The sequence below is a fragment of the Brachycentrus maculatus genome, unplaced genomic scaffold (assembly GCF_059751285.1).
Source record: "Brachycentrus maculatus isolate JH-2025_06_01 unplaced genomic scaffold, ASM5975128v1 h1tg000259l, whole genome shotgun sequence".
In the NCBI taxonomy this organism is placed as follows: domain Eukaryota; kingdom Metazoa; phylum Arthropoda; class Insecta; order Trichoptera; family Brachycentridae; genus Brachycentrus; species Brachycentrus maculatus.
In genome coordinates this window covers 1,055,497-1,081,216 of record NW_028281010.1, presented here as the reverse complement: position 1 = coordinate 1,081,216, position 25,720 = coordinate 1,055,497, and the positions used below count along the sequence as shown (strand labels likewise).

The 25,720-nt window shown below is 35.7% G+C and overlaps 1 protein-coding gene across 1 annotated transcript; it reads right to left on the bottom strand.

The window, feature by feature from the left end:
• Nucleotides 1–1,376: 1,376 nt before the first annotated feature.
• Nucleotides 1,377–18,233, bottom strand: LOC148305890 (uncharacterized). The gene is made up of 10 exons (XM_088265966.1): nt 18,126–18,233; nt 16,395–16,528; nt 13,004–13,121; nt 11,949–12,065; nt 10,958–11,093; nt 9,182–9,264; nt 8,031–8,228; nt 6,518–6,695; nt 5,455–5,540; nt 1,377–4,378 (listed from the first exon to the last, which is right to left on the bottom strand). The coding sequence occupies exons 2-10, from the start codon at nt 16,512–16,514 to the stop codon at nt 4,194–4,196; spliced, it is 1,221 nt and encodes a 406-aa protein (XP_088122092.1). The 5' UTR covers nt 16,515–16,528; nt 18,126–18,233; the 3' UTR covers nt 1,377–4,193.
• Between the last annotated feature and the right edge of the window lie 7,487 nt (nt 18,234–25,720).

Below are 25,720 nucleotides of genomic sequence, written 5' to 3'. Positions count from 1 at the left end.
TTGGTTCTCGAGAAAATAATTAATGGTACTCGAGACAATAATTCATGGTTCTCAACAAAATAATGTTTTTAAATAATAAAAAAATATTAATGGTTCTCGAGAAAATAATTCATGGTTCTCGAGAAAAATAATTAATGGTCTTCAAGAAAATAATTCATGTTATTATGACAGTAATTAATGGTTCTCGAGAAAATAGTTTATGGTTCTCGAGAAAATAATTAATGGTTCTCAAGAAAATAAGAGTTTAAAATAACACATCATATGAAATATTTGTACATAAACTATCCCAACTCGAAACGCGGTGATCGGGCCAAGTCATTATATAGACGTCCTTTTCTTTTGTAATCTCAATTTGTAAGTGTGAGCGAAACAGAATGTATTTTTATTTTATTTTATTAATTAATTGGACCATTTAGTGATCTGAAATTCACAATTGATTTTTATGGCTGTGAATTCTCATTTACAGTGAAACCTCTATCGTTCCTCGAATAATCGTTTTCCCGGATGTGTCGTTTATTTCTTCTACCCCGGATTCATTTCGTACAAAAATAGATTGCATCGATCGTTTCTATCCACCATTTTACCGCATTCATCGTTTGAATTATGCTACATATTTGATTTTTATTTTTATTTTCTGAATTTTGTTACATTTGACGACAATATTTCAACGCGTGGGATACAGACTATGGAAAGCTTGTGTGATGGAGACAGCAGAAGAGGTCTGAAGGTCTTCGGGTTCCGTTCAATTTTGTATTTTTTTTTAATAAATACATTTATTAACATATTATCTTTTGACATCTCATCAAAGATGAAGAAGAATATGGAAGTCTGGGCATTTACGGGGCTGACGACCGTCATAGGCTGGTTTAAGTGATCACACGTGTAACATTCACCAATTCTACCCATTATTGACAACCACACTACTCAAATTCTTGGAAGTTCTATATATATGAACCAATTTAGAAACCTTGTTCTTGAATCACTAGAACTTCACTAGAGACATCTATTGGTGAATAATAGCTTTCCACCTGCTACTGGTTATGCAATTTCCACCTGCTACTGGTTATGCAGATTGGGAGGACGGTATCTTTACTCCATCGTATCTCCTTGTGTATTGACTTCTTTATCCCGCATTCATGGTTTATTTCAATAGGTCCCTTTAAAAACGATAGATAGAGTTTTCACTGTATATATATATATATATATATATATATATATATATATATATATATATATATATATATATATATATATATATATATATATGTATATATATATATATATATATATATATATATATATATATATATGTGTGTATATATATATATATATATATATAATATATATATATATATATATATATATATATATATATATATATATATATATATCGCTCACTCCTTTCAAGAACGTCATAAATCAATCAAAAAACTTGATTTTTCAGGAGAACGTTTTTAAAGTTTATAAATAAAATACAATGTATTAAAAATAAATATCAAGCCCGTTATTGAACTTTTTACAGTGCAACAGATCTTTTTAAGTAAAACCTGAAGGTATTTTCTCCATTTGAAAAATATTTAGTTTATTTTAAAAAATACTTAAACAACACCTTTTCTTCAAAATGCAAAAACAACACTTTCTGCCCTGTAGCGGGTAAATATCAAGTTAAAATATGCCTCTTTTGCTGGGATATAGTACATTTTCTGGGCATTCTGAAAACATGCACAACTGAAAATTGACGACTTTTGATTTATGACGTTCTTGAAAGGAGTGAGCGATATGGGCTCCGAATCGCCAACACATTGTTGTATTTGAATGACTGCGAGCAAACGCAATACTTATTTTTAGCAGACCCTCCTTATGGACAAATGTTTGATGCAGAACTGCAAATACACTGCCCATCTATGCAAATTCAATTCACGAAGCTTCTTTGGGGACTCCTTTGTGATCCTAGGAACTTATTGAATGATTGGTTTTGAGGTGAATACGCTGGATTGTCTGTTTTTCAGGCACTCACTCTTAACAGGTGTTAAGATTTTAACGTAAGTTATAAAAATGTTTAAAAATCACGCCCCTACGTTCTGTAACATGTTGAATAATTTTGCTTATCTTTAAAATGGTTTTATTAATTTGGTTTATAAAGAAATATAATTTATTTATTTTTTAAATTGTGTTTTATTTTGAATATATAAAAAAAAAACAAATGGACGTAATGAAAATGTATCTTTGTTTTAACCGGATCCACGCGGCTCGCATAACTGTATGTGTTTTCACAAAACATTCCCTGTACGCGGCTGACATAACCGTTTGTGTTTTTACTTTACTCCAAGTTTCGAACCTCAGTTCAACTTGGAGGGATTTTTTCATGGTGTGGAACTTTGGATAAAATAATACGGCAATCCTTGGCCTTATGACATCTGTTGGAATATCTGACTAATAATTTGTAACATCACAAGGATAAATAAAAGAACAGATCCCTGATTTTTCTTGCGGTCGGTAATTAGTCTGCGCCATAATCATGCCCTATATCTGTCTCACTCTCGACGCTACGCATCGCCAGCGGGTAAGAGTGACACACGATGCGTGCTTTGATTTATTTATGTTACGATCTTATTTGTTTATTTTACGATATATTTCAAGAATAATGTGACACGAGTGTATTATAGAGTACCAAAAGGCACAATGAATCCCATTGAACGTTTTTGTTTAGGAAAATAAATCGTTTCTTAACTAAATACATGATAAAAGTAATCATGTAAAAAACGGCAACAAGGTGAACAAAGTGAACGCGGTTAAAAGGTTAAAATCACTATAAATATTTACTTTGTCCGCCTCCGTAGTGTAATGGTCAGCATGCTTGGGTACCGCATCGGAGGTCCTGGGTTCGATTCCCAGGGAGAGGACTCAAATAAATATACCACGTGATTTTTTCTCTAATATTTATTCAGTATTACCCTGGACTGGTATCTGAGGCGGAGGGCTGATCACCTTTCCTTCGTGTATTAACGATCAAGATAACACTGCATTTATATGATGTAGTGCCCTATGCACCATTGGGTGCGGATGAGGGTTTGAATAAATATTTTATTAAATTAATTAAGCCATATCCGCTGCCTAGGTGGAGCACATGGAGTCCACAAACTGTCTCCAGGCTTTTCTGTCGGCCGCCAGCTCCCTTGCATACTCCGGAGTCAGATCCGCGTCCCTAAGTTCTGACGAGAACTGCCGACGAATTGTCGGCAGTGGTCGTATAAATATTTTAGTATAACTTAATTATAATGTCTACTTAACCTTTTAACCGCGTTCAGTTTGTTCCTGAGAGACGCCCGTGCGCGGCGGTATTTCGTTGTTTTTTTAATTATTACTTTTATCATGTATTTAGTTAAGAAACTATTTATTTTCCTAAACAAAAAAATGGGATTCATTGTGCCTTTTTGGTACTCTATAATACACTCGTGTCACATTATTCTTGAAATATGTCGTAATATAAACAAATAAGATCGTAACATAAATAAATCAAAGCACGCATCGTGTGTCACTCTTACCCACTGGCGATGCGTAGCGTCGAGAGTGAGACAGATATAGGACATGATTATGGCGCGGACTAATTACCGACCGCAAGAAAAATCAGGGATCTGTTCTTTTATTTATCCTTGTGATGTTACAAATTATTAGTCAGATATTTCAACAGATGTCATAAGGCCGAGGATTGACGTATTATTTTATCCAAAGTTCCACACCATGAAAAAATCCCTCCAAGTTGAATTGAGGTTCGAAACTTGGAGTAAAGTAAAAACACATACGGTTATGCGAGCCGGGTGGATCCGGTTAATACCGTATTAATCAGTCTTGATAAAGAAGCGGTTAGCTTGGAAACCGGTTGACATTATAATTAAGTTATAATAAAATATTTATAGTGATTTTACAACAAACTTATATTTTAATTAGAAGATGGAAAATCACAAAGTCAGTGCTTCAAATATAAATTATATGCCTTTAGACAGTTTTCTAGTCAAAAATGAGTGATTTTTTGGTATTAATTCATATTGTCATTAAAAATTTGTTACACTCTTTAACCAATTATGAGTAATTTTATTGAATAAAAGATATATATATATATATATATATATATATATATATATATATATATATATATATATATATATATATATATATATATATATATATAGTGCTCAGTCACAGCGCAGTTGGTCCATCTCTTCTATGTCCCTCTCCATGCCTCTCTGAGCGCCGTTCCTGTCCACGCAGTAGCAGATCCCCCTCCTACACTGGATGGGCTCCCAGTTGCCCGTCCGGGAACAGGCCGGGAGGAACGCAGAGGAAGCCTTCCTCAGCAGGTCGTAGGTCCTGGCGCAGTCTGGAACACCCGGACCATCTCATTAGCAACAAGGATAGATGAAGAAGAATATGGAAGGATGTGATCACTTTAACCCTTTCGATGCCGGACAGTATTAATATGGCCGTACCCCAGCAGGGTGTAATTTTTTTCAAGAAAAAAGTGACAGCTTTTAGAAAGATGACTGTTACTTTGATAATTTTGGTTTATTGTAATAATTTAGTATTTCTTGATGTTCCTAATAGATGTCTCTATATCGCTCACTCCTTTCAACAACGTCATAAATCAAAAAACTTGATTTTTCAGGATAACATTTTTAAAGTTCAAAAATATAATACAATTTATTTAAAGTAAATATCAAGGCACTTATTGAACTTTTTACTGTGCAACAAATCTTTTTAGGTTAAACCTGAAGGTTTTTTCTACTTTTGAAAAATAACTAGTTTATTTTTTTTTAAATTAAACAATACCTTTTCTTCAAAATGCAAAAACAACACTTTCTGCCCTGTAGCGGGTAAATATTAAGTTAACTATATGCCGCTTTTGCTGGGATATAGTACATTTTCTGAGCATTCCGAAAACATGCACAACTGAAAATTGCAATTTTCGATTTATGACGTTCTTGAAAGGAGTGAGCGATGTATTCTAATTAAAAAATATTGCGATTGGATTTTATATTGGCTTGCGACAAGCTGAAAGGAGAGCGCTCATTTTGTATGGCCGGCCTGGCAAGCACGGAATTGGAGAGCGCGTTAACGCTCTAACAATATATATGATCCAATTTCAAATCATCGTAATTGAATCACTAGAATTTTTACTAGAGACATCTATTGGTGAGAGGAAGAAGGTTTTTTTTAGTGAGCAGAAACTCTTTGATCTGTATGTGAGGTCCGAATCCTGGATTATAATCACATACATGAGATGTATTATATTCTCCGATTCTACTCATCATTGATAACCGCACTACTCAAATTGGAAGTTCAGCATTCAACAGGTTGTAAGTTCTATGAATACCCAGACCTCTTCTTCATCTATGTTGAGACGTTAATAATAAACCTTACGTTATTAACCTACGATAGCAAAATAAAGATTCTTACTGCAGTCCATTTGTTTTGAGAGAGGGTCAATTATATCAGCTTCGAAATCCAGAATTTGCTTTCCACGTTCGTCCACACAATACTTCCTATAATACAAGTAAACATCACGTTATTAGGAGCATATTGGGCCAGTTCCTTAGACAATGACAAAATGACAGACAGCATAGCATATAGGGCCAGTTTCATAGACAATGTCAAGATGACAGGCAGCATAGCATATTGGGCCAGTTCCATAGACAATGTCAAAATGACACACAGCATAGCATATTGGGCCAGTTCTATAGACAATGTCAAAATGACAGACAGCATAGCAGGTTGGGCCAGTTCCATGGACAATGTCAAAATGACAGACATTATAGCTTATTGGGCCAGTTCCATATATATTGTCAAAATGACAAACAGCAGGTTGGGCCAGTTCTATAGACAATGTCAAAATGACAGACAGCATAGCATATTGGGCCAATTTCACAGACAATGTCAAAATGACAGATAGCACAGCATGTTGTGCCAGTTTCATAGACGATGTCAAAATGAGCTTATGTTTTTGATGGCGAAAATTCAAATATACCTGAATTTTCAGTCAATCGGTCAGGTCAGGTTCAGGTCAATTGTCATATAAATTTGTCATTAGCTTTAACCCTTTCCACTCTGACCATTTTTTCTCATAACTGATCAGCTACTCTGATCAAAAAAATGCAACATTTTTCTATCATTAAAATAAATATTTTGGTTCCCTAATTTTGGGACACTCTGTCTGGCAATTCGTATGACCGTGTTAATTACGATAAACTGTATTTATCTGAAATATTTTCTGGTAGAATATACTTGGGTGATAGAGAAATCAGTGATTAAAGTTATACCTGCTGTAGGCCAGACATTGTGGCCCACGGGCCATACGGGCCAGAATGTCTGGCCTGCAGAGTGGTAAGAGTTAAGGTTTCTAAAAGTTCAATTTAGTATTTTTTTATGAACTGAGTTGCGAAATTTGATTGGGGTTTTCCGCCTTCGTCATCATCAAATGTTCCGTACCATTAGTCGTTATAACATACATGTTACAACATACGTCTGATTCCGTATGACGATCGGAGCGTAGTAGCCGTCGGGCTGGCAGGAAGGCATGGGGTTCCCGAGGTAGGAATAGCCATCCTGCTCTGCCAGCTTGATCTCCGTCAGCATCTCCACCTTGTCCTCCTCGCACTCCCGCAGGTACGAGCGGTTGCTGTGATGTATCGTCTTGTCAACTGGAAGAAATGGTGAAACATATTCCAATGGTGAGCATATTGTCTTCTGGGTATAACCCTAGATATAAATAACTAAACTATATTTATAGATACATAGTAACTGCATTGCATAACTCATAGAATGCAGTCGAAATGCGATCTCTCAGAAGAATGTGTAACAAAACGATGTATGATAGATGTGCGAATAGTGAAATAAGGAAAGAATGCAAAGCTGAGATAAGCATTATCGATAAAATTAAGAAAGGTGTGTTGAGATGGTTTGGACATGTAGAACGAATGAGTGAGGAAAGAACGGTAAAACAAATTTATGAGGCGAATGTTAGCGGGAAAAGAAGCAGAGGAAGACCGAGAAAAACATGGCACGATCAGGTATGCCAAATACTTGAAAGTGGTCAGGTTAGGAGTCGTAACAATCGGCGGGTATGTATGAGGAGATGCATGAACGTGGAAGAGGCGAAGAATGTTTGCAAGGACAGAGTGGTGTGGCGCTCTATTCTCTCTGCCTACCCCTGCGGAAAGCGGCGTGATGGTTAGTTAGTTAGTTTTTAGTAACTAAACATTCGTCAGGCGGGCTACTCAGTTAAAAACCTGAAAATTATCAAAAGTTGTTTTTTTTTTTTTTTAACAGAAAACAAATATAAGGGTACATACCTACATCCCCCATTAGCTACTGTTGTCTCCCATAAATTATTGCTGCACGTGTTAAAACTGTCACTTAGAATTGTATAGCTACATAAGGACCGTAGTCCATTTGATCTTCACATTCGTTTGATAATGCCCTAACAAGGCGAAACAATTGTCACAATATAAATTTTTTATGTGTTTTTGTTAATAAAATACAACTTAGTAGACTCAAAAAATCTGTGTTTGATTTAAAATTAATACATAAATTATCAAAAGTATTTATTAAAAATAGGAACTGGTTACATGACACTTAAGTTTTTATTTTACGTGTTGCTGTCGTTATCCCAAATAAATAAATAAAGATGCGATGCAGTGAGGAGAATGGACCCATGAACCAATTCCGAAAACATGCACAACTGAAAATAGACAATTTTTGATATTTGACATTCTTGAAAGGAGTGAGCGATATTGCCCCACAAGATAGACCCCTAATATTATAAGATGGAGACCACGGGAGAATAAGAAAGGAGAGGAGAGGAGAAAAATTGAAAATTGAAAAAGAAGTCTTGGTTGTTTGGGCTGATGGCTTCGCTGGGTGAGTGTGGGGATGCCTGATGGACTAGGGTGAGTGTGGGGATGTCTGACGGACTAAGGTGAGTGTGGGGATGTCTGACAGACTAAGGTGAGTGTGAGGATGTCTGACGGACTCACAGCAAGGCAGGCCGGTCAGCGACTGCGTCTGCAGGTCCACGACGACCATGGAAGCCAGGACTCCGGTGTCGGGCTTGACGCAGAAACACCTGTTCCCGGCGCACTGGAGCGGGTCGAAGTTTCCATCGGCAGTGCAGCGCCTGGACATGGCTGAGGGTCCCAGGAGATCCTCGGCGTCGTAGGCAGCACGAGAGCAACCTGGAACCGTGATGAACATACTATACACCCAGGATTCGGACCTCACATACTAATATAAGAGTTTCTGCTTCATTATTTATTCAATATTACCCTGGACAGGCACCTGAGGCTGAGGGCTGATCACCTTTCCTTCGTGTGAAAACGATCAAGAAAACACTGCTTTCATATGAAGCAGTACCCTATGTACCATTGGGGTACGGATAAGGGTTTTGTATATATATATTATATGTATTTATTACAAGTTAAATTTCTCACGTCATAAATAAAAAATCGTCAATTTTCAGTTGTGCATGTTTCAATGCCCAGAAAATGAATTATATCCCAGCAAAAGTGGCATATTTTTAACTTAATATTTACCAGCTACAGGGCAGAAAGCATGTTTTTGCATTTTGAAGAAAAGGTATTGTTTAATAATTTTTTTAAATATACATATATTTTTCAATTGGAGAGAAAACTTTCAGGTTTTACCTACAAAGATCTGTTGCACAGTAAAAAGTTCAGTAAGTGGCTTGATATTTATTTTTAATCATTGTATTATATCGTTTGTATTTTATCTTGTCCGCCTCTGTAGTGTAATGGTCAGCACGCTCGGCTACCGTTCTGGAGGTCCCGGGTTCGATTCCCAAGGGGGGTAAAATAAATATAAGTGATTTTTTCACTGTAATATTTATTCAATATTACCCTGGACTGGTACCTGAAGCGGAGGGCTGATCACCTTTCCTTCATGTGTAAACGATCAAGATAACACTGCGTTAATATGACACAGTGACCTATGCACCATTGGGGTGCGGATAAGGGTTTTATTATTATATTATTATATTATTAAACTTTAAAAATGATCTGAAAAATCTAGTTTTTTGATATATGACGTTGTTGAAAGGAGTGAGCAAAGTGTTTACTTGGGCGTTTTTGACTACTCATACAAATTTATTAGCTCTGGTAGTATCACTTACCACAATGCATAGTCGCTGAAGCACTTTTTTCATTAATTTTCTCTCCGAATATCCGGGTACCATCTTTAGCAGTGCAAAAACACCTGTAATTAAGATAAAATCTTAATCTTTACATCTCACCAATAGATGTCTCTAGTGAAGTTCTAGTGATTCATGAACAAGGTTTCTAAATTGGTTCATATATATAGAACTTCCAAGAATTTGAGTAGTGTGGTTGTCAATAATGGGTAGAATTGGTGAATGTTACACGTGTGTAAAGTGATCACTTAAACCAGCCTATGACGGTCGTAAGCCCCGTAAATGCCCAGACTTCCATATTCTTCTTCATCTTTGATGAGATGTCAAAAAATAATATGAAAATAACTCCTGTAATTGGAGATAATCCAGATTTTGTGAACAAGTATTTGGACACACTCAAAATGTTGTAAATAAAATTACAACATTTAGAGTGTGTCCAAATACTAGTTCACAAATCTGGATTATCTCCAATCATAGGAGTATTTTTATATTATGTTAGGCTTTTATGTTCTGTAAGTGAAGTGTTTTTTTTTTCCACTGATTCTACATTGAATTGTTCCCGACGGGACACGAGTTTACACTTTGGAGTAACTGCGCTAAGCGCATCGACTCCATTTAGAAGATTGAAGTTACGGAAGCTAAACTGGCAGTACACAATGGAGTTCTGGTTCCAACTCATAAGGGTTACATAAGTATGGAAGCGAAGCATGGAGTTGGCAAAAGAAGGATGAAAGTAGACTGAATGCAGTCGAAATGCGATCCCTCAGACGAATGTGTGGCAAAACGATGTTTGATAGATGTTCGAATGATGAAATAAGGAAAGAATGTAAGGCTGAGATAAGCATTATCGATAAAATTAAGAAAGGTGTGTTGAGATGGTTTGGACATGTGGAGCGTATGAGTGAAGAAAGAATGGTTAAACAAATTTATGAGGCGAATGTAGTTGGAAAAAGAAGCAGATGACAACCGAGGAAAACTTGGCACAATCAGGTATGTCAAATACTTAAAAGCGGCCGGGTCAGGAGTCGTAATAATCGTCGGGTATGTATGAGGAGATGCATGAATGTAGAAGAGGCAAAGAATGTTTGCAAGGACAGAGTGGTGTGGCTTTCGATTCTCTCTGCCTACCCCTGCGGGGAAGCGGCGTGATGGTTAGTTAGTTAGTTAAGTTACGTTCACTGTCACTGTATTAAGAAAAATCAAAGCAAACGCTTTTGTTGGGAAAGTGGCAAATCAAAAACCCTACGCGAAGTGATATGTATAGAAGTAAGTTAGTAATATGATGATTTCTATACCGCACCGTAGCATTAGTCCGCTTTTTTATTTGGAAGATATTGCTTTTTGGCGATAAGCATCCTAATGTACATGCTTTCCATACAAGAAATTTGATAAATAAAGGAAAAGAAAAAAAAGATGAATATTGAAATGTATTATGTACGTTTGACACCGCAAGAACAAAAAGCCTTCTTAGGACATCGGAAATGAAGACTCTACGACCCATTGCAGGCCTAACACTTCGCGACAAAGTTAGAAACTCAGAAATAAGACAAATATGCGATGTTGTGCGATGGGGAAGAGAAAGAAGACGTTTCAAGACACGAAGAGTGGTGAGGGTGGCAGCGGACAGCAGCATAGGCGGGATCAGACCCCCAGGAAGACCACCTAAACGATGGAAGGATAGCTGGTCTTCCACCTCCCAGGAGTGGACCGGAGAATGACAGCACCTAGTCCTAAAAGAAGAAGAAGAAGAAGACTTACGTTTGACCAGGAACGCAGACTTTGACGTCGAAATTGCCCTCATCATCACAGCCCGGTCTCTCCTCCATGAAGCCGAGAGTTCCATTCTCTCGTTTCTCGTCGTACTCTGTTTGGAGATTGTGGCATTCGGTCACCACTGGAACGGGAAATACCACGATTAACGGTAATATTCTGTTGGTCCTGTTAAAAATTAACCAGACCCTCATCTTTCCCTCTTCCATTTCACTGTCTTTCTTCCACGTCTTAGTGTGCCGCTCCACGCTGAAGGTTGGCAATCGTCGTGTCAGTCTGCAGCCGCTCTGAGCAGCGCCCCAGTGCTGCAGCGGAGCCAGGATATACGCGGAGTTGCCGAGCCAGGATATACGCCTTCTTCCTACGCTGCGTTTACCTTCCACGCCGCCTTGTAATATAATACCTATTACTCCTATTTCTCTCCCCTCATACAACGGCCCGAGTACTCCACGCTGAAGGTTGGCAATCATCGTGTCAGTCTGCAGCTGCTCTAAGTAGGGACTCAGTGCTGCAGCGGAGCCAGGATATACGCGGAGTTGCCGAGCCAGGATATACGCCTTCTTCCTACGCTGCGTTTACCTTCCACGCCGCCTTGTAATATAATACCTAACCCAACCTAATTAACATATCCTAGTTGTACAGGAGAAAGTGACCAACTAACAAAACGTAAAATGTTCAGTAGGGCCATTTAAGTCACTTTTGCTTGGCAAGAAAATAAACATCAATGCAGTTAGTCATTTTTATCACGTCAATATATTATACTTCCAAGTTTAAAATCCTTTGGGATTATTTTCAGAGCGATATTAAGCTAGTAAGATATCAAATAGTCAATGATCACATTTTTGTAAAAAATGCACTTGGTCACTTTCTCCTGTATGACCACGATATACATAAATGAATGTAGAATTCAATCCAATAAACCTTGTTTAATTTTGGATATATCACCCAACAATTCAATATGGCATTCTACCAAACTCACTTCTCTGACAGGTGCTGTAGTCGTCATCGGGCAGGGGTGTGCACGTGAGGCCGGGGCCGCACACCGAGCCGGCCGGGGGAGCCCCCAAGTTGCCCTGGGTGCACTCTTCATCTTCGTCTGAAAGGTAAAATTAATTTACATTCAACTGGGCTTAAAATTTCTCACCTCGCTTTTTTATGTTTTTCAATTAAATTTCAATTAAATTCAATTCAATTTATTTATTTCAAATTAATATAAACATTACAAAGTATCTTCTTCTTCTTATTATTATAGGCCTTGCGGCCTGTTTTTAAGAGGGATTAGCCTCCTGCGACTTCGATTCCCAGCTATCGACCCATCCATACAAAGTATAAAAAATTTAAATCGTATACATTAAAAATACATTGAAAACTTGATTTTTCAGGAGAATGTTTTTAATGTTTAAAAATATAATACAATGTATTAAAAATAAATATCAAGCCACTTATTGAATTTTTTCTGTGCAACAGATCTTTTTAGGTAAAACCTGAGGGTTTTTTCTCCATTTGAAAAATATTTAGTATATTTAAAAAAATAATTAAACAATACCTTTTCTTCAAAAGGCAAAAACAACACTTTCTGCCCTGTAGCGGGTAAATATTAAGTTAAAAATATGCCGCTTTTGCTGGGATATAATAAATTTTCTGGGCATTCCGAAAATATGCACAAGTGAAAATTGATGATTTTTGATTTATGACGTTCTTGAAAGGAGTGAGCGATATGGAACAGATCAATATCCAATGAGATATTGTTCAACTTAGCGGTAGCTCTTCCTACAGGCATAACCATCGGCAGGTTGGTCCTGTGTATAGGAATGTGAAACAATCTATGCCGACGCTGTCTTAGGTAACTATCGGGAACATACAGACCGATGCTCCGGATAATTTCAGGATTATCCATCATACCGCGCAACAATGGATAGAAATCCTCATCAAATACAAATTCCTTCTAGTCTCTAAACTATTGTAGCCGAGCATACCCTGGAGAAACTCGGGTACTTTTTATTACGTTGTTTATATCTTTGTCTATTTACTTACGCAAGTATGTAAGGCAATAGTCACAGCAGTTACAGAGGGTCTGCGACGGCATCCAGATCCCGCTGTGCGTCTCGTTCTGCGCTGTGCAGTGCTCGGGAGGGTCTGTGCAAGCTTGTGACTAAGAATCACAATAAGTTTTTGATATCAACATAGATGAAGAAGAATCTGGGTGTATACAGGGCTTTCGACTTGTCAGGAGCTTTAAATAGTGATCATGTCTTTAAGAATATTGTCCTTCGATGGTTGCTTTTCGTTGGAAGGGACAAGGTAGAAAGTGAAATAATTAAAGTCCATGTGTAATTATTTTATTGTAAAACCTTTGTACTATAATTTGTTATTGTATCTATTGTATGTAATGTATATAATCTAATAATTAAAAAACAAATAATAATAAACACAAAAGTTGTATTTACATGTCAGTATTTCGGCTCAACACAGGCCATGCCTAAAGAGCCGTAAAACATATAATACAAAAATTATTTAAAATGTATGTATCTATGAAATAAATAAATAAAAATTTGAAATTACATAAAAGCCACAGCTAAAATTTTTTTTTTTTGATTACCACTATGTTGAGATGCCAAAATGTAGTTGATTAGTTAGCTATCAATTATGTTGAGATGCCAAAATGTAGTTGATTAGTTAGCTATCAACTATGTTGAGATGCCAAAATGTAGTTGATTAGTTAGCTATCAACTATGTTGAGATGCCAAAATGTAGTTGATTAGTTAGCTATCAACTATGTTGAGATGCCAAAATGTAGTTGATTAGTTAGCTATCAACTATGTTGAGATGCCAAAATGTAGTTGATTAGTTAGCTAACATCTATGTTGAGATGCCAAAACGTAGTAAATAAGTTAGCTATCATCTATGTTGAGATGCCAAAAAGTAGTTAATCAGTTAGCTATCATCTATGTTGAGATGCCAAATGTAGTTAATCAGTTAGCTATCATCTATGTTGAGATGCCAAAATGTAGTTAAGTAGTTAACTATGATCTATGTTGAGATGCCAAAATGTAGTTGATTAGTTAGCTAACATCTATGTTGAGATGCCAAAATGTAGTTAATCAGTTAGCTATCATCTATGTTGAGATGCCAAAATGTAGTTAATTAGTTAGCTATCATCTATGTTGAAATGCCAAAATGTAGTTAATTAGTTAGCTATCATCTATGTTGAAATGCCAAAATGTAGTTAATTAGTTAGCTATCATCTATGTTGAAATGCCAAAATGTAGTTAATTAGTTAGCTATCATCTATGTTGAAATGCCAAAATGTAGTTAATTAGTTAGCTATCATCTATGTTGAAATGCCAAAATGTAGTTAATTAGTTAGCTATCATCTATGTTGAAATGCCAAAATGTAGTTAATTAGTTAGCTATCATCTATGTTGAAATGCCAAAATGTAGTTAATTAGTTAGCTATCATCTATGTTGAAATGCCAAAATGTAGTTAATTAGTTAGCTATCATCTATGTTGAAATGCCAAAATGTAGTTAATTAGTTAGCTATCATCTATGTTGAAATGCCAAAATGTAGTTAATTAGTTAGCTATCATCTATGTTGAAATGCCAAAATGTAGTTAATTAGTTAGCTATCATCTATGTTGAAATGCCAAAATGTAGTTAATTAGTTAGCTATCATCTATGTTGAAATGCCAAAATGTAGTTAATTAGTTAGCTATCATCTATGTTGAAATGCCAAAATGTAGTTAATTAGTTAGCTATCATCTATGTTGAGATGCCAAAATGTAGTTAATTAGTTAGCTATCATCTATGTTGAGATGCCAAAATGCAGTTAAGTTAGCTTTCATCTATGTTGAGATGCCAAAATGTAGTTAATTAGTTAGCTTTCATCTATGTCGAGATGCCAAAATGTAGTTAATTAGTTAGCTATCATCTATGTTGAAATGCCAAAATGTAGTTAATTAGTTAGCTATCATCTATGTTGAAATGCCAAAATGTAGTTAATTAGTTAGCTATCATCTATGTTGAAATGCCAAAATGTAGTTGATTAGTTAGCTAACATCTATGTTGAGATGCCAAAACGTAGTAAATAAGTTAGCTATCATCTATGTTGAGATGCCAAAATGTAGTTAATTAGTTAGCTTTCATCTATGTCGAGATGCCAAAATGTAGTTAATTAGTTAGCTATCATCTATGTTGAAATGCCAAAACGTAGTAAATAAGTTAGCTATCATCTATGTTGAGATGCCAAAATGTATTTAATCAGTTAGCTATCATCTATGTTGAGATGCCAAAATGTAGTTAATAACTTAGCTATCATCTATGTTGAGATGCCAAAATGTAGTTAATAAGTTAGCTATCATCTTTGTTGAGATGCCAAATGTAGTTAATCAGTTAGCTATCATCTATGTTGAGATGCCAAAATGTAGTTAAGTAGTTAACTATGATCTATGTTGAGATGCCAAAATGTAGTTGATTAGTTAGCTAACATCTATGTTGAGATGCCAAAATGTAGTTAATAAGTTATCTATCATCTATGTTGAGATGCCAAAATGTAGTTAATTAGTTAGCTATCATCTATGTTGAGATGCCAAAATGTAGTTAATTAGTTGGCTAACATCTATGTTGAGATGCCAAAATGTAGTCAATTAGTTAGTTGTCATCTATGTTGAGATATGAACGAGCCAATATGAATAACCTCTGAGTGGACAAATTTATATTTGTAATTTAAGGAGAGGTTTAGACATATTTGAAACATTGTGAGGAAGTCTTACAAAGTTGTATGTTATTTTTTGACATCTCGTCAAAGATGAAGAAGACTATTAAAGTCTGGGCATTTACGGGGCTTACGACCGTCATAGTCTGTTTAAGTGATTACTTTACACACGTGTAACATTCACCAATTCTACCCATTATTGACAACTCACTACTCAAATTCTTGGAAGTTCTATATATATGAACCAATTTCGAAACGTTGTTCTTGAATCACTAGAACTTCACTAGAGACATCTATTGGTGAGATAAAAAGGAGCTATTTATGAGCAGCAACAGATGTCTCTTGTGAAGTTCTAGTGGTTCAAGAACAACATTTCGAAATTGGTTCATATATATGGAACTTCCAAGAATTTGAGCAGTGTGGTTGTCAATAATGGGTAGAATTTGTGAATGCTACACGTATGTAAAGCGATCACTTAAACTAGCCTATGACGATCGTCAGCCCCGTAAATGCCCAGACTTCCATATTCTTCTTCATCTTTGATGAGATGTCAAAAAATAATATTAAAAATAACTCTTTTAATTGCAGTTAATCCAGATTTGTGAATAAGTATTTGGACACACTCAAAATGCTGTAACGTTGTATGTTTAACGGACGCCTCGCTGGCGCAGTATGTTAATAAATAAAGATAATAATAATATAAGACACTCACGGCGCAGAAAGAGGCAGAACACAGTAATGCAGGGTCCACATCACATGACACTCGTAACACATTTATGGCTATGATCCCCAGATACAGCAGCCATTTGTACACACTGCTAATCTCCTCCATGATGTATGCAGACGCTGGAATCGTTCAAACAAACAATAAACGTCTTATAAAACGCTTCAAAAATCTCAGTTTATTTATTTTTTACTATATGGTGCTCAACAAAAAGTTACATTTCCGATATTGCACAAAAATTCATTTGCAGTGAAGAGCCCTTGAGGTAGTATTTTATGAAAATGGCGCCATATGAATTAATAATAATAATAATAATAAAACCCTCATCCGCACCCCAATGGTGCATAGGGCACTGCGTCATATAAACGCAGTGTTATCTTGATCGTTTACACATGAAGGAACGGTGATCAGCCCTCCGCCTCAGGTACCAGTCCAGGGTAATATTGAATAAATATTATATAATAAAATAAAACCCTTATCCGCACCCCAATGGTGCATAGGGCACTGCGTCATATAAACGCAGTGTTATCTTGATCGTTTACACATGAAGGAAAGGTGATCAGCCCTCCTCCTCAGGTACCAGTCCAGGGTAATATTGAATAAATATTACAGTTAAAAAATCACTCATATTTATTTTTACCCCCCTGGGAATCGAACCCGGGTCTTCCAGAACGGTAGCCGAGCGTGCTGACCATTACACTACGGAGGCGGACAAAGTAATATAAATTAAATATAAATCAACCAAATTTATTATTATTATTTATAAATAATTACAATATTTCAGGCTGATGTATAATTCCTTGTCTAATATGTTTATACTTGTTTAAAATACTTAGAGATTATTGCTTTAAACAACATATGAAGAGGTCCTCACCAAAAAGTTGCATTTCCAAAATTGCACAATAATCATTTAAATGCAAATCTGTTATGTTTACTGTATTCTATCAAAATCTTAATTAAAGTAAAGGAATACTAATCCCTATCTTACCAACGGGTTTCATAGTAGACAGGATAAAATGGGAATATGGGATTCTAGAGATATGTTAAAATATCCACAAACATTATATGTAGAGGTCCTCACCAAAAGTTACATTTCTAACATTGCACAGAAATCCTTGAATGAAAATCTGTTCTGTTGGCTGTATTCTATCGAAATCTTAATTAAAGTTGTGACAAAACGAGACCAATCCTGTGTTAAACCAATATGAAATCATTAAATCGCACCAAAACGTAACAATTTTACAAACTAGAATTCCTGATTTCTTAAAATTATTAATTAATGATTAATTAAATAAATAAAATAAATAAATAATTATGGAAATGTAACGTTTTGGTGAGGATCTCCACATTTGAGGACATTACATTGTACTCCTCTATGGCTCCGAATGCTGGACGATGTATAACACATACTCTATGTAACTAGAAACTGCTGAAATGCGATTGCTTAAGTGGTCAGCTGGAGTATCCCTTAGAGAAAAAATAAAGAGTTCACTTTCCGTTAGTCGTCAAGTTGGCAAGCCTACGCGGCGCGCTGTCATAGTCTGTGCGCGCGATGTGTACTCAAGTTTCAGACGAGATCTTCAACACTTCTTTGAATCATGAGCAATGTCGGATATTTTTTTTTAATCTACCTTTTTTTACAAAATACAATATGACGTCCACTTTGTTTTGCTAAACTTACAATTTGACGAGAAAAATCTGTTTATAACGAAACAATACCTTTTTAGATTCGTTAATTACGACACTTGTTCTTGGACAATATTTAAAACAAAACAATACAATATTCAAATGCACAACACAGTCACTATATAAAGTCGGGTACTATGTGGTATCAATAAAAGAATTGTAAATTTTCTATGTACTATCTTGCAACCGATAAAAGATTATCTTAAAATATAGATTATGATTAAAAACACAAACGTTTATTGAGAATTTTTTGCTTATCTATGACTAATGTGCATATTTCGCGACTCGGAAACTACGCAATGAATTAGAGTAAAATATTATCTGTGTTCCTATGTCTTATAACAATTGTAGAAACAGAATTATAATCATTTAAAGTCCTCCAATTTCACTCTAAAATAGGGACCTTTTTCTAACGTTAAATACTACAATACAGTGAATACGCGCGGAGCAGGTTACTCGTGAAACTATGCAATAAATTAGAGTACAATATTATCTGTGTTACTATGTCTTATAACTATTGTAGAAACAGAATTATAATCATTTAAAGTCCTCCAATTTCACTCTAAAATAGGCCTTTTTCTAACGTTAAATACTACAATACAGTGAATACGCGCCGAGCAGGTTAATTGTGAAACTATGCAATAAATTATAGAAAAATATTATCTGTGTTCCAATGTATTATAACTGTTGTAGAAACATAATTACAACCATCTCATGACTATGATGTTTTGAGTATTCTATGGTATTCCAGTCTCTGTAGCGGTGACCTCCGAGTGTACAGTGTACAGTGTACACAGCAAACAGTCTTCGAGTTTCCTTATCACACACAGAGCTTCGTGGCATTAATTCTTATCGGAGTGTGTTTGCTAGATCAAGTCATATTTTCCGATAAGAAACTCGGCGATGAAGCTAACAGGTATTTTTAAATTAAACAAATTAAATTGTAGGCGAAATCAAAAGAGCATTATCATTCGCTTAGTTAAACAACGAGCGTTTCACAAGTTCAATTTCACCAGTCACGAGAATTGTCTTTCTAACATCAAGATACTTTTATTTTTTGACATCTCATCAAAGATGAAGAAGAATATGGAAGTCTGGGCATTTACGGGGCTGACGACCGTCATAGGCTGGTTGAAGTTATCACTTTACACACGTGTAACATTCACCAATTCTACCCATTATTGACAACCACACTACTCAAATTCTTGGAAGTTCTGTATATATGAACCAATTTAGAAACCTTGTTCTTGAATCACTAGAACTTCACTAGAGACATCTATTGGTGAGATGTAAAGAAGCTTTTTACCAAGCAGAAACTCTTGTATTAGTATGTGAGATCCGAATCCTGGATCATAATCACACACATGACATGAGTTAAAATGAACCATCCTTAACGTGTTTTACTGGTCCTAAATTTAGTCTTTAAATGGCCGAAATTAGTGTGCATTTGGCAACTAAATTAAACCATCCTTAGCGTATTTTATTGGTCCTAAATATAACTATCCTTAGTATTTTTTTTTGGTCCGATTTGTGCTCTAATTAGTTTGCTTTTGGGAACTAAAATGAACCATCCTTATCGTATTTTATTCATCCTAAATGTAGTCTCATTCGCATATTTTTTTGTATTTAAATGGCTCTAATTAGTGTGCTTTTAGGAACCAAATTGTACCATCCTTGGTGTATTTTATCGGTCCTTAATGTACTCTCCTTAGCATATTTTTTTAGTCATTAAATGGTTCTAATTAGTGTACTTTTGAGAATTAAAATGAACGATCCTTAGCGTACTTTATTCATCCTAAATGTAGTCTCCTTAGCATATTTTGTTTAGTCTTTAAATGGTTCTAATTAGTGTACTTTTGAGAATTAAAATGAACGATCCTTAGCGTATTTTATTCATCCTAAATGTAGTCTCCTTAGCATATTTTGTTTAGTCTTTAAATGGTTCTAATTAGTGTATTTTTGAGAATTAAAATGAACTATCCTTAGCGTATTTTATTCATCCTAAATGTAGTCTCCTTAGCATATTTTGTTTAGTCATTAAATGGTTCTTATTAGTGTGATTTTGAGAATTAAAATGAACGATCCTTAGCGTATTTTATTCATCCTAAATGTAGTCTCCTTAGCTTATTTTGTTTAGTCTTTAAATGGCTCTAATTAGTGTGCTTTTGGGAATTAAACTGAACCATCTTTAGCGTATTTTACTGGTCCTAAATTTACTCTCCTTAGCATATTTTTTTAGTATTTAAATGGCTCTAAAAAGTGTACTTTTGGGAACCAAATTGAACCATCTTTAGCGTATTCAATTGGTCCTAAATGTACTCTCCTTAGCATATTTTTTTGGTCTTTAAATGGCTCAAATTACTGTGCTTTTGAGAACTAAAATGAACCATCCTTAGCTTATTTTATTGGTCCTAAATAAACTATATTAGTATTTGTTTTTGTTCCAATATGTTTTTGTTTTTATTAGTTTGCTTTTATCAACCAAATTAAACTACCCTTGTTGTATTTTATTGGTCCTAAATGTACTCTCCTAAGCATATTTTTTAGTCTTTAAATGGTTCTACCATAATTAGTGTGCTTTTGAGAATTTTAATTAATTTTTATGAACCATCCTTAGCGTATTTTATTGTTCCTAAATATAACTAGTAAGAGACAATGGTATGCGCATGTGAGAAGAATGGAACCATCCAGACTCCCCCACATCGCATTGTACGGCCAACCCCATGGTAGACGACTCCCGGGCAGACCACCAAAGAGATGGGCCGATAGCTGGGAATCGACGTCGCAGAAGGCTAATCCCTCTTAAAAACAGGCCGTAAGGCCTACAATAAGAAGAAGAAGAAGAAATATAACTATCCTTAGTATTAGTTTTTGGTTCAATTTGTGCTCCAATTAGTTTTCTTTTTCCCAAAAATGAACCATCTTTGGCGTATTTTATTGGTCCTAAATATACCCTCCTTATTAGGTATAATATGTGATTTAAATAGGATAATTTTGTCAACTAAATTGGACCATCCTTGTGGTATTCTATTGGTCCTAAATATAACTATACTTAGTATTTGTTTTAGGTCCAATTTGTGCTCCAATTAGTTTTCTTTTTCCCAAAAATGAACCATCCTTAGCGTATTTTATTGGTCCTAAATATACCCTTCTTATTAGGTAAAATATGTGATTTAAATAGGATAATTTTGTCAACTAAATTGAACCATCCTTGTGGTATTCTATTGGTCCTAAATATAAATATCCTTAGTATTTGTTTTTGGTCCAATTTGTGCTCTAATAAGTTTGCTTTTCGGAACCAATTAAATCATCCTTAGCGTATTTTATTGGTCCTAAATTGGTCCTTTTTGGATTTGATGTTATCTGCTATAGACACACTGAAACCAATTGAATGGAAGCTAAACCAACAGTGGAGCATAGAAGGATGGACTGAATGCGATCACTCAGACAAATCTGCGTCATCGTATTTCGTCTTGTCGATATTTAATAGATCCTCGAATGTAAATTTGAATGAATGCAAGTTCAAGATTAGCATTTTCCATCAAACTAAGAAGGCGTTATTTTTTCGACATCTCAACATAGATGAAGAAGAATATGGAAGTCCTCTTCTTTCCTCAGTCTTTGTCTGCCTATCAGAATCAGAATCAAACCCTTACCCCCGCCCCAATGGTGCATAGGGCACTGCATCATATAAACGCAGTGTTACTTGATCTTTCACACATGAAGGAAAGGTGATCAGCCCTCCACTTCAAGTACCAGTCCAGGGTAATATTGAATAATTGAGTGAAAAAATCACCTTTATTTATTTGGTACCTCCGGAACGGTAGCCGAGCGTGCCGACCATTACACTACGGAGGCGGACCCCTATATTTCTATCTATATTCCTCGGTCTGCCTTTATTTCTATCTTTATTCCTATTAGCAATTTTGTTTTACCGTCCTTTCCTCACTCATTGGTTCGACATGCCCAAACCATCTCCACCCACCTTCCTTACAACATTTTGATTCACAAATCTGGATTATCTCCAATTATAGGAGTTATTCTAACTAACTAACTAACTAACCATCACGCCGCTTCCCCGCAGGGGTAGGCAGATAGAATAGAGCACCACACGACTCTGTCCTTGCAAACATTCTTCGCCTCTTCCACGTTCATGCATCTCCTCATACATACCCGCCGATTGTTACGACTCCTAACCTGACCACTTTCAAGTATTTGGCATACCTGATCGTGCCATGTTTTTCTCGGTCTTCCTCTGCTTCTTTTCCCGCTAACATTCGCCTCATAAATTTGTTTTACCGTTCTTTCCTCACTCATTCGTTCTACATGTCCAAACCATCTCGACACACCTTTCTTAATTTTATCGATAATGCTTATCTCAGCTTTGCATTCCTTCCTTATTTCACTATTCGCACATCTATCATACATCGTTTTGTTACACATTCTTCTGAGAGATCGCATTTCGACTGCATTCAGTCTACTTTCATCCTTCTTTTGCCACTCCATGTTTCACTTCCATACATTAGATACATTTAGGATAGGAGTTATTCTTCATATTATTTTTTTGACATCTCATCATAGATGAAAAAGAATATGGAAGTCTGGGCATTTGCGAGGCTTACGACCGTCATAGGCTAACTTAAATAACCATCAAAAAGCTTCTTCTCATCTCACCAATAAGTAGATGTCTCTAGTGAAATTCTAGTGATTCTAGTACAATGTTTCGAAGTTAAATCATATATATAGAACTTCCAAGAATTTGAGTAGTGTGGTTGTCAATAATGGGTAGAATTGGTGAATGTTACACGTGTGTAAAGTGATCACTTAAACCAGGCTATAACGGTGTAAGCCCCGTAAATGCTCAGACTTCCATATTGTTCTGCATCCATGTTAAGATGCCAAAAAATAATGTGTTATACGATGTATATAATTCAAATGTAAATTTGTTTTAAAATCACTGTTAATATTTTATTATAACTTAATTATAATGTCTACCGGTTTCGAAGCTAACCGCTTCTTCATCAAGACATGATTAAGCCTGGTTTAAGTGATCACTTTACACACGTGTAACATTCACCAATTCTGCCCATTATTGACAACCACACTACTCAAATTCTTGGAAGTTCTATATATATGAACCAATTTCTGAAACATTGTTCTTGAATCACTAGAACTTCACTAGAGACATCTATTGGTGAGATGAAATCAAGTCTTTTCTTGAGCAGAAACTCTTTTATTAGTATTTGAGGTCCGAATCCTGGATTATAAGTATTTGGACACTCAAAATGTTGTAAATTATATCGCTCACTCCTTTCAACAACGTCATATATCAAAAAACTTTTCAGGAGATCGTTTTTAAAGTTTAAGAATATAACAAAATGTATTATAAATAAATATCAAGCCACTTATTGAACTTTTTACTGTGCAACAGATCTTTTTAGGTAAAACCTGAATGTTTTTTCACCTGAAAAATATTAGGTATATTTTAAAAAAAATATTAAACAATACCTTTTCTTCAAAATGCAAAATCAACACTTTCTGGCCTGTAGTGGGTAAATATTAAGTTAAAAATATGCCGCTTTTGCTGGGATACAGTACATTTTCTGGGCATTCCGGAAACATGCACAACTGAAAATTGACGATTTTTGAAATATGACGATTTTGAAAGGAGTGAGCGATGTGTAATATGATTATTTCTATGCCGTACGCTACTGGCTTGCAGACCGAAGGCGGCGTATAGTACTTGTTCAAGTGTTTTTAGTTCAAGTATTTTGTTTGAACAATTGTCTTCTGGAATTATTCACGACTTTAGAAATGTCGGCGCGAGACATTTCTATAGAAATTATTCCACATCTGTACTGGCGATGCGTCACACGCCCGAACCAACTTCTGCACTCCTGGTATCCACTTCTGAAAATTCAATCATTTATAATTGTATTAATATTCAAAATTCACTTTTTCTTCTTATTCTTCTTCTTCTTCTTCATCTTCTTCTTCTTTTACAAAAAATAGTACATTTTCTGGGCATTCCGAAAACATGTACAACTGAAAATTGATGATTTTTGACATCTCGCTCACTCCTTTCAACAACGTCATTTATCAAAAGTCGTCAATTTTCAGTTGTGCATGTTTCCGGAATGCCCAGAAAATGTACTATACCCCAGCAAAAGCGGCATATTTTAACTTAATATTTACCCGCTACAGGGCAGAAAGTGTTGTTTTTGCATTTTGAAGAAAAGGTATTGTTTAATTATTTTTTAAAAATACAAAATATTTTTCAAATGGAGAAAAAACCTTCAGGTTTTACCTAAAAAGATCTGTTGCACAGTAAAAAGTTCAATAAGTGGCTTGATATTTATTTTTAAAACACTTCATTATATTCTTCATCTTTAAAAACGATCTCCTGAAAAATCAAGTTTTTTGATTTATGTCGTTCTTGAAAGGAGTGAGCGATATGTGTTGGCAAAAAGCAAAATTTTAAGTTAACTATAATCTCGTTTATCTCAAAACTATTTCAACTTGCGGCTATTTGCCTTTGCACATTTGTATACGGTATCAATCGACGAATTTTCTATGGGTTTTTTTTATCTTTTGCAATTTTAAATGTACAAATATATGCCTACGCTTCAGGTGCTACTCCAGGGTTACATTTTATATGAAGGCTATCAAAATTAAAACGATTTGTAATTACTTTGATTGCGTTATTTTTTAACATCTCATCAAAGATGACGATGTTAAAAAAGTTCTGAGATGATATCTCCGAACAAAACGCAGTTCTGAGATGACAGCTCCGAACAAAACGCAGTTCTGAGATAATAACTCCGAACAAAACGCAGTTCTGAGATGATAACTCCGAACAAAACGCAGTTCTGAGATGATAACTCCGAACAAAACGCAGTTCTGAGATGACAGCTCCGAACAAAACGCAGTTCTGAGATGATAACTCCGAACAAAACGCAGTTCTGAGATGATAACTCCGAACAAAACGCAGTTCTGAGATGACAGCTCCGAACAAAACGTAGTTCTGAGATGATAACTCCGAACAAAACGCAGTTCTGAGATGACAGCTCCGAACAAAACGCAGTTCTGAGATGATAACTCCGAACAAAACGCAGTTCTGAGATGATAACTCTGAACAAAACGCAGTTCTAAGATGACAGCTCCGAACAAAACGCAGTTCTGAGATGATAACTCCGAAAAAAACGCAGTTCTGAGATGATAACTCCGAACAAAGCGCAGTTCTGAGATGATTTCCTCGAACAAAACGTAGTTCAGAGACACCAACATGCAATAAATATGCATTTCCTCTCCTCTCCTCAAAGTCTTGCTAGTTTTTCTCGATGAAGATCTCTGGAGCGGAGGCTGTTGATTGCACATCTGTCTATAAAGAGAGCAACTCCATGACAGTGTTAATAAGCAATACTGTCGACGGATAGCTCTCTTCATTAACGGATTGTAGCATAGTGTGGTGACATCGGTCGTGTGGGGGACTGCATCGCTGCGGCTCGTAGATGCTCGGGACTTCATCGCTGCGGCTTGTAGATGTTCAGAACTTCATCGCTGCGGCTTGTAGATGCTCGGGACTTCATCGCTGCGGCTTGTAGATGCTCGGGACTTCATCGCTGCGG

Coding starts and splice junctions, on each gene's coding strand:
- LOC148305890 (XM_088265966.1), bottom strand. CDS start 16,514: ATGGAGGAGATTAGCAGTGTGTACAAATGGCTGCTGTATCTGGGGATC. Junction 11,094..11,948: donor CTACAGCACCTGTCAGAGAA/GTGAGTTTGGTA, acceptor TTCCCGTTCCAG/TGGTGACCGAATGCCACAAT. Junction 6,696..8,030: donor GCTGACCGGCCTGCCTTGCT/GTGAGTCCGTCA, acceptor CATTTCTTCCAG/TTGACAAGACGATACATCAC.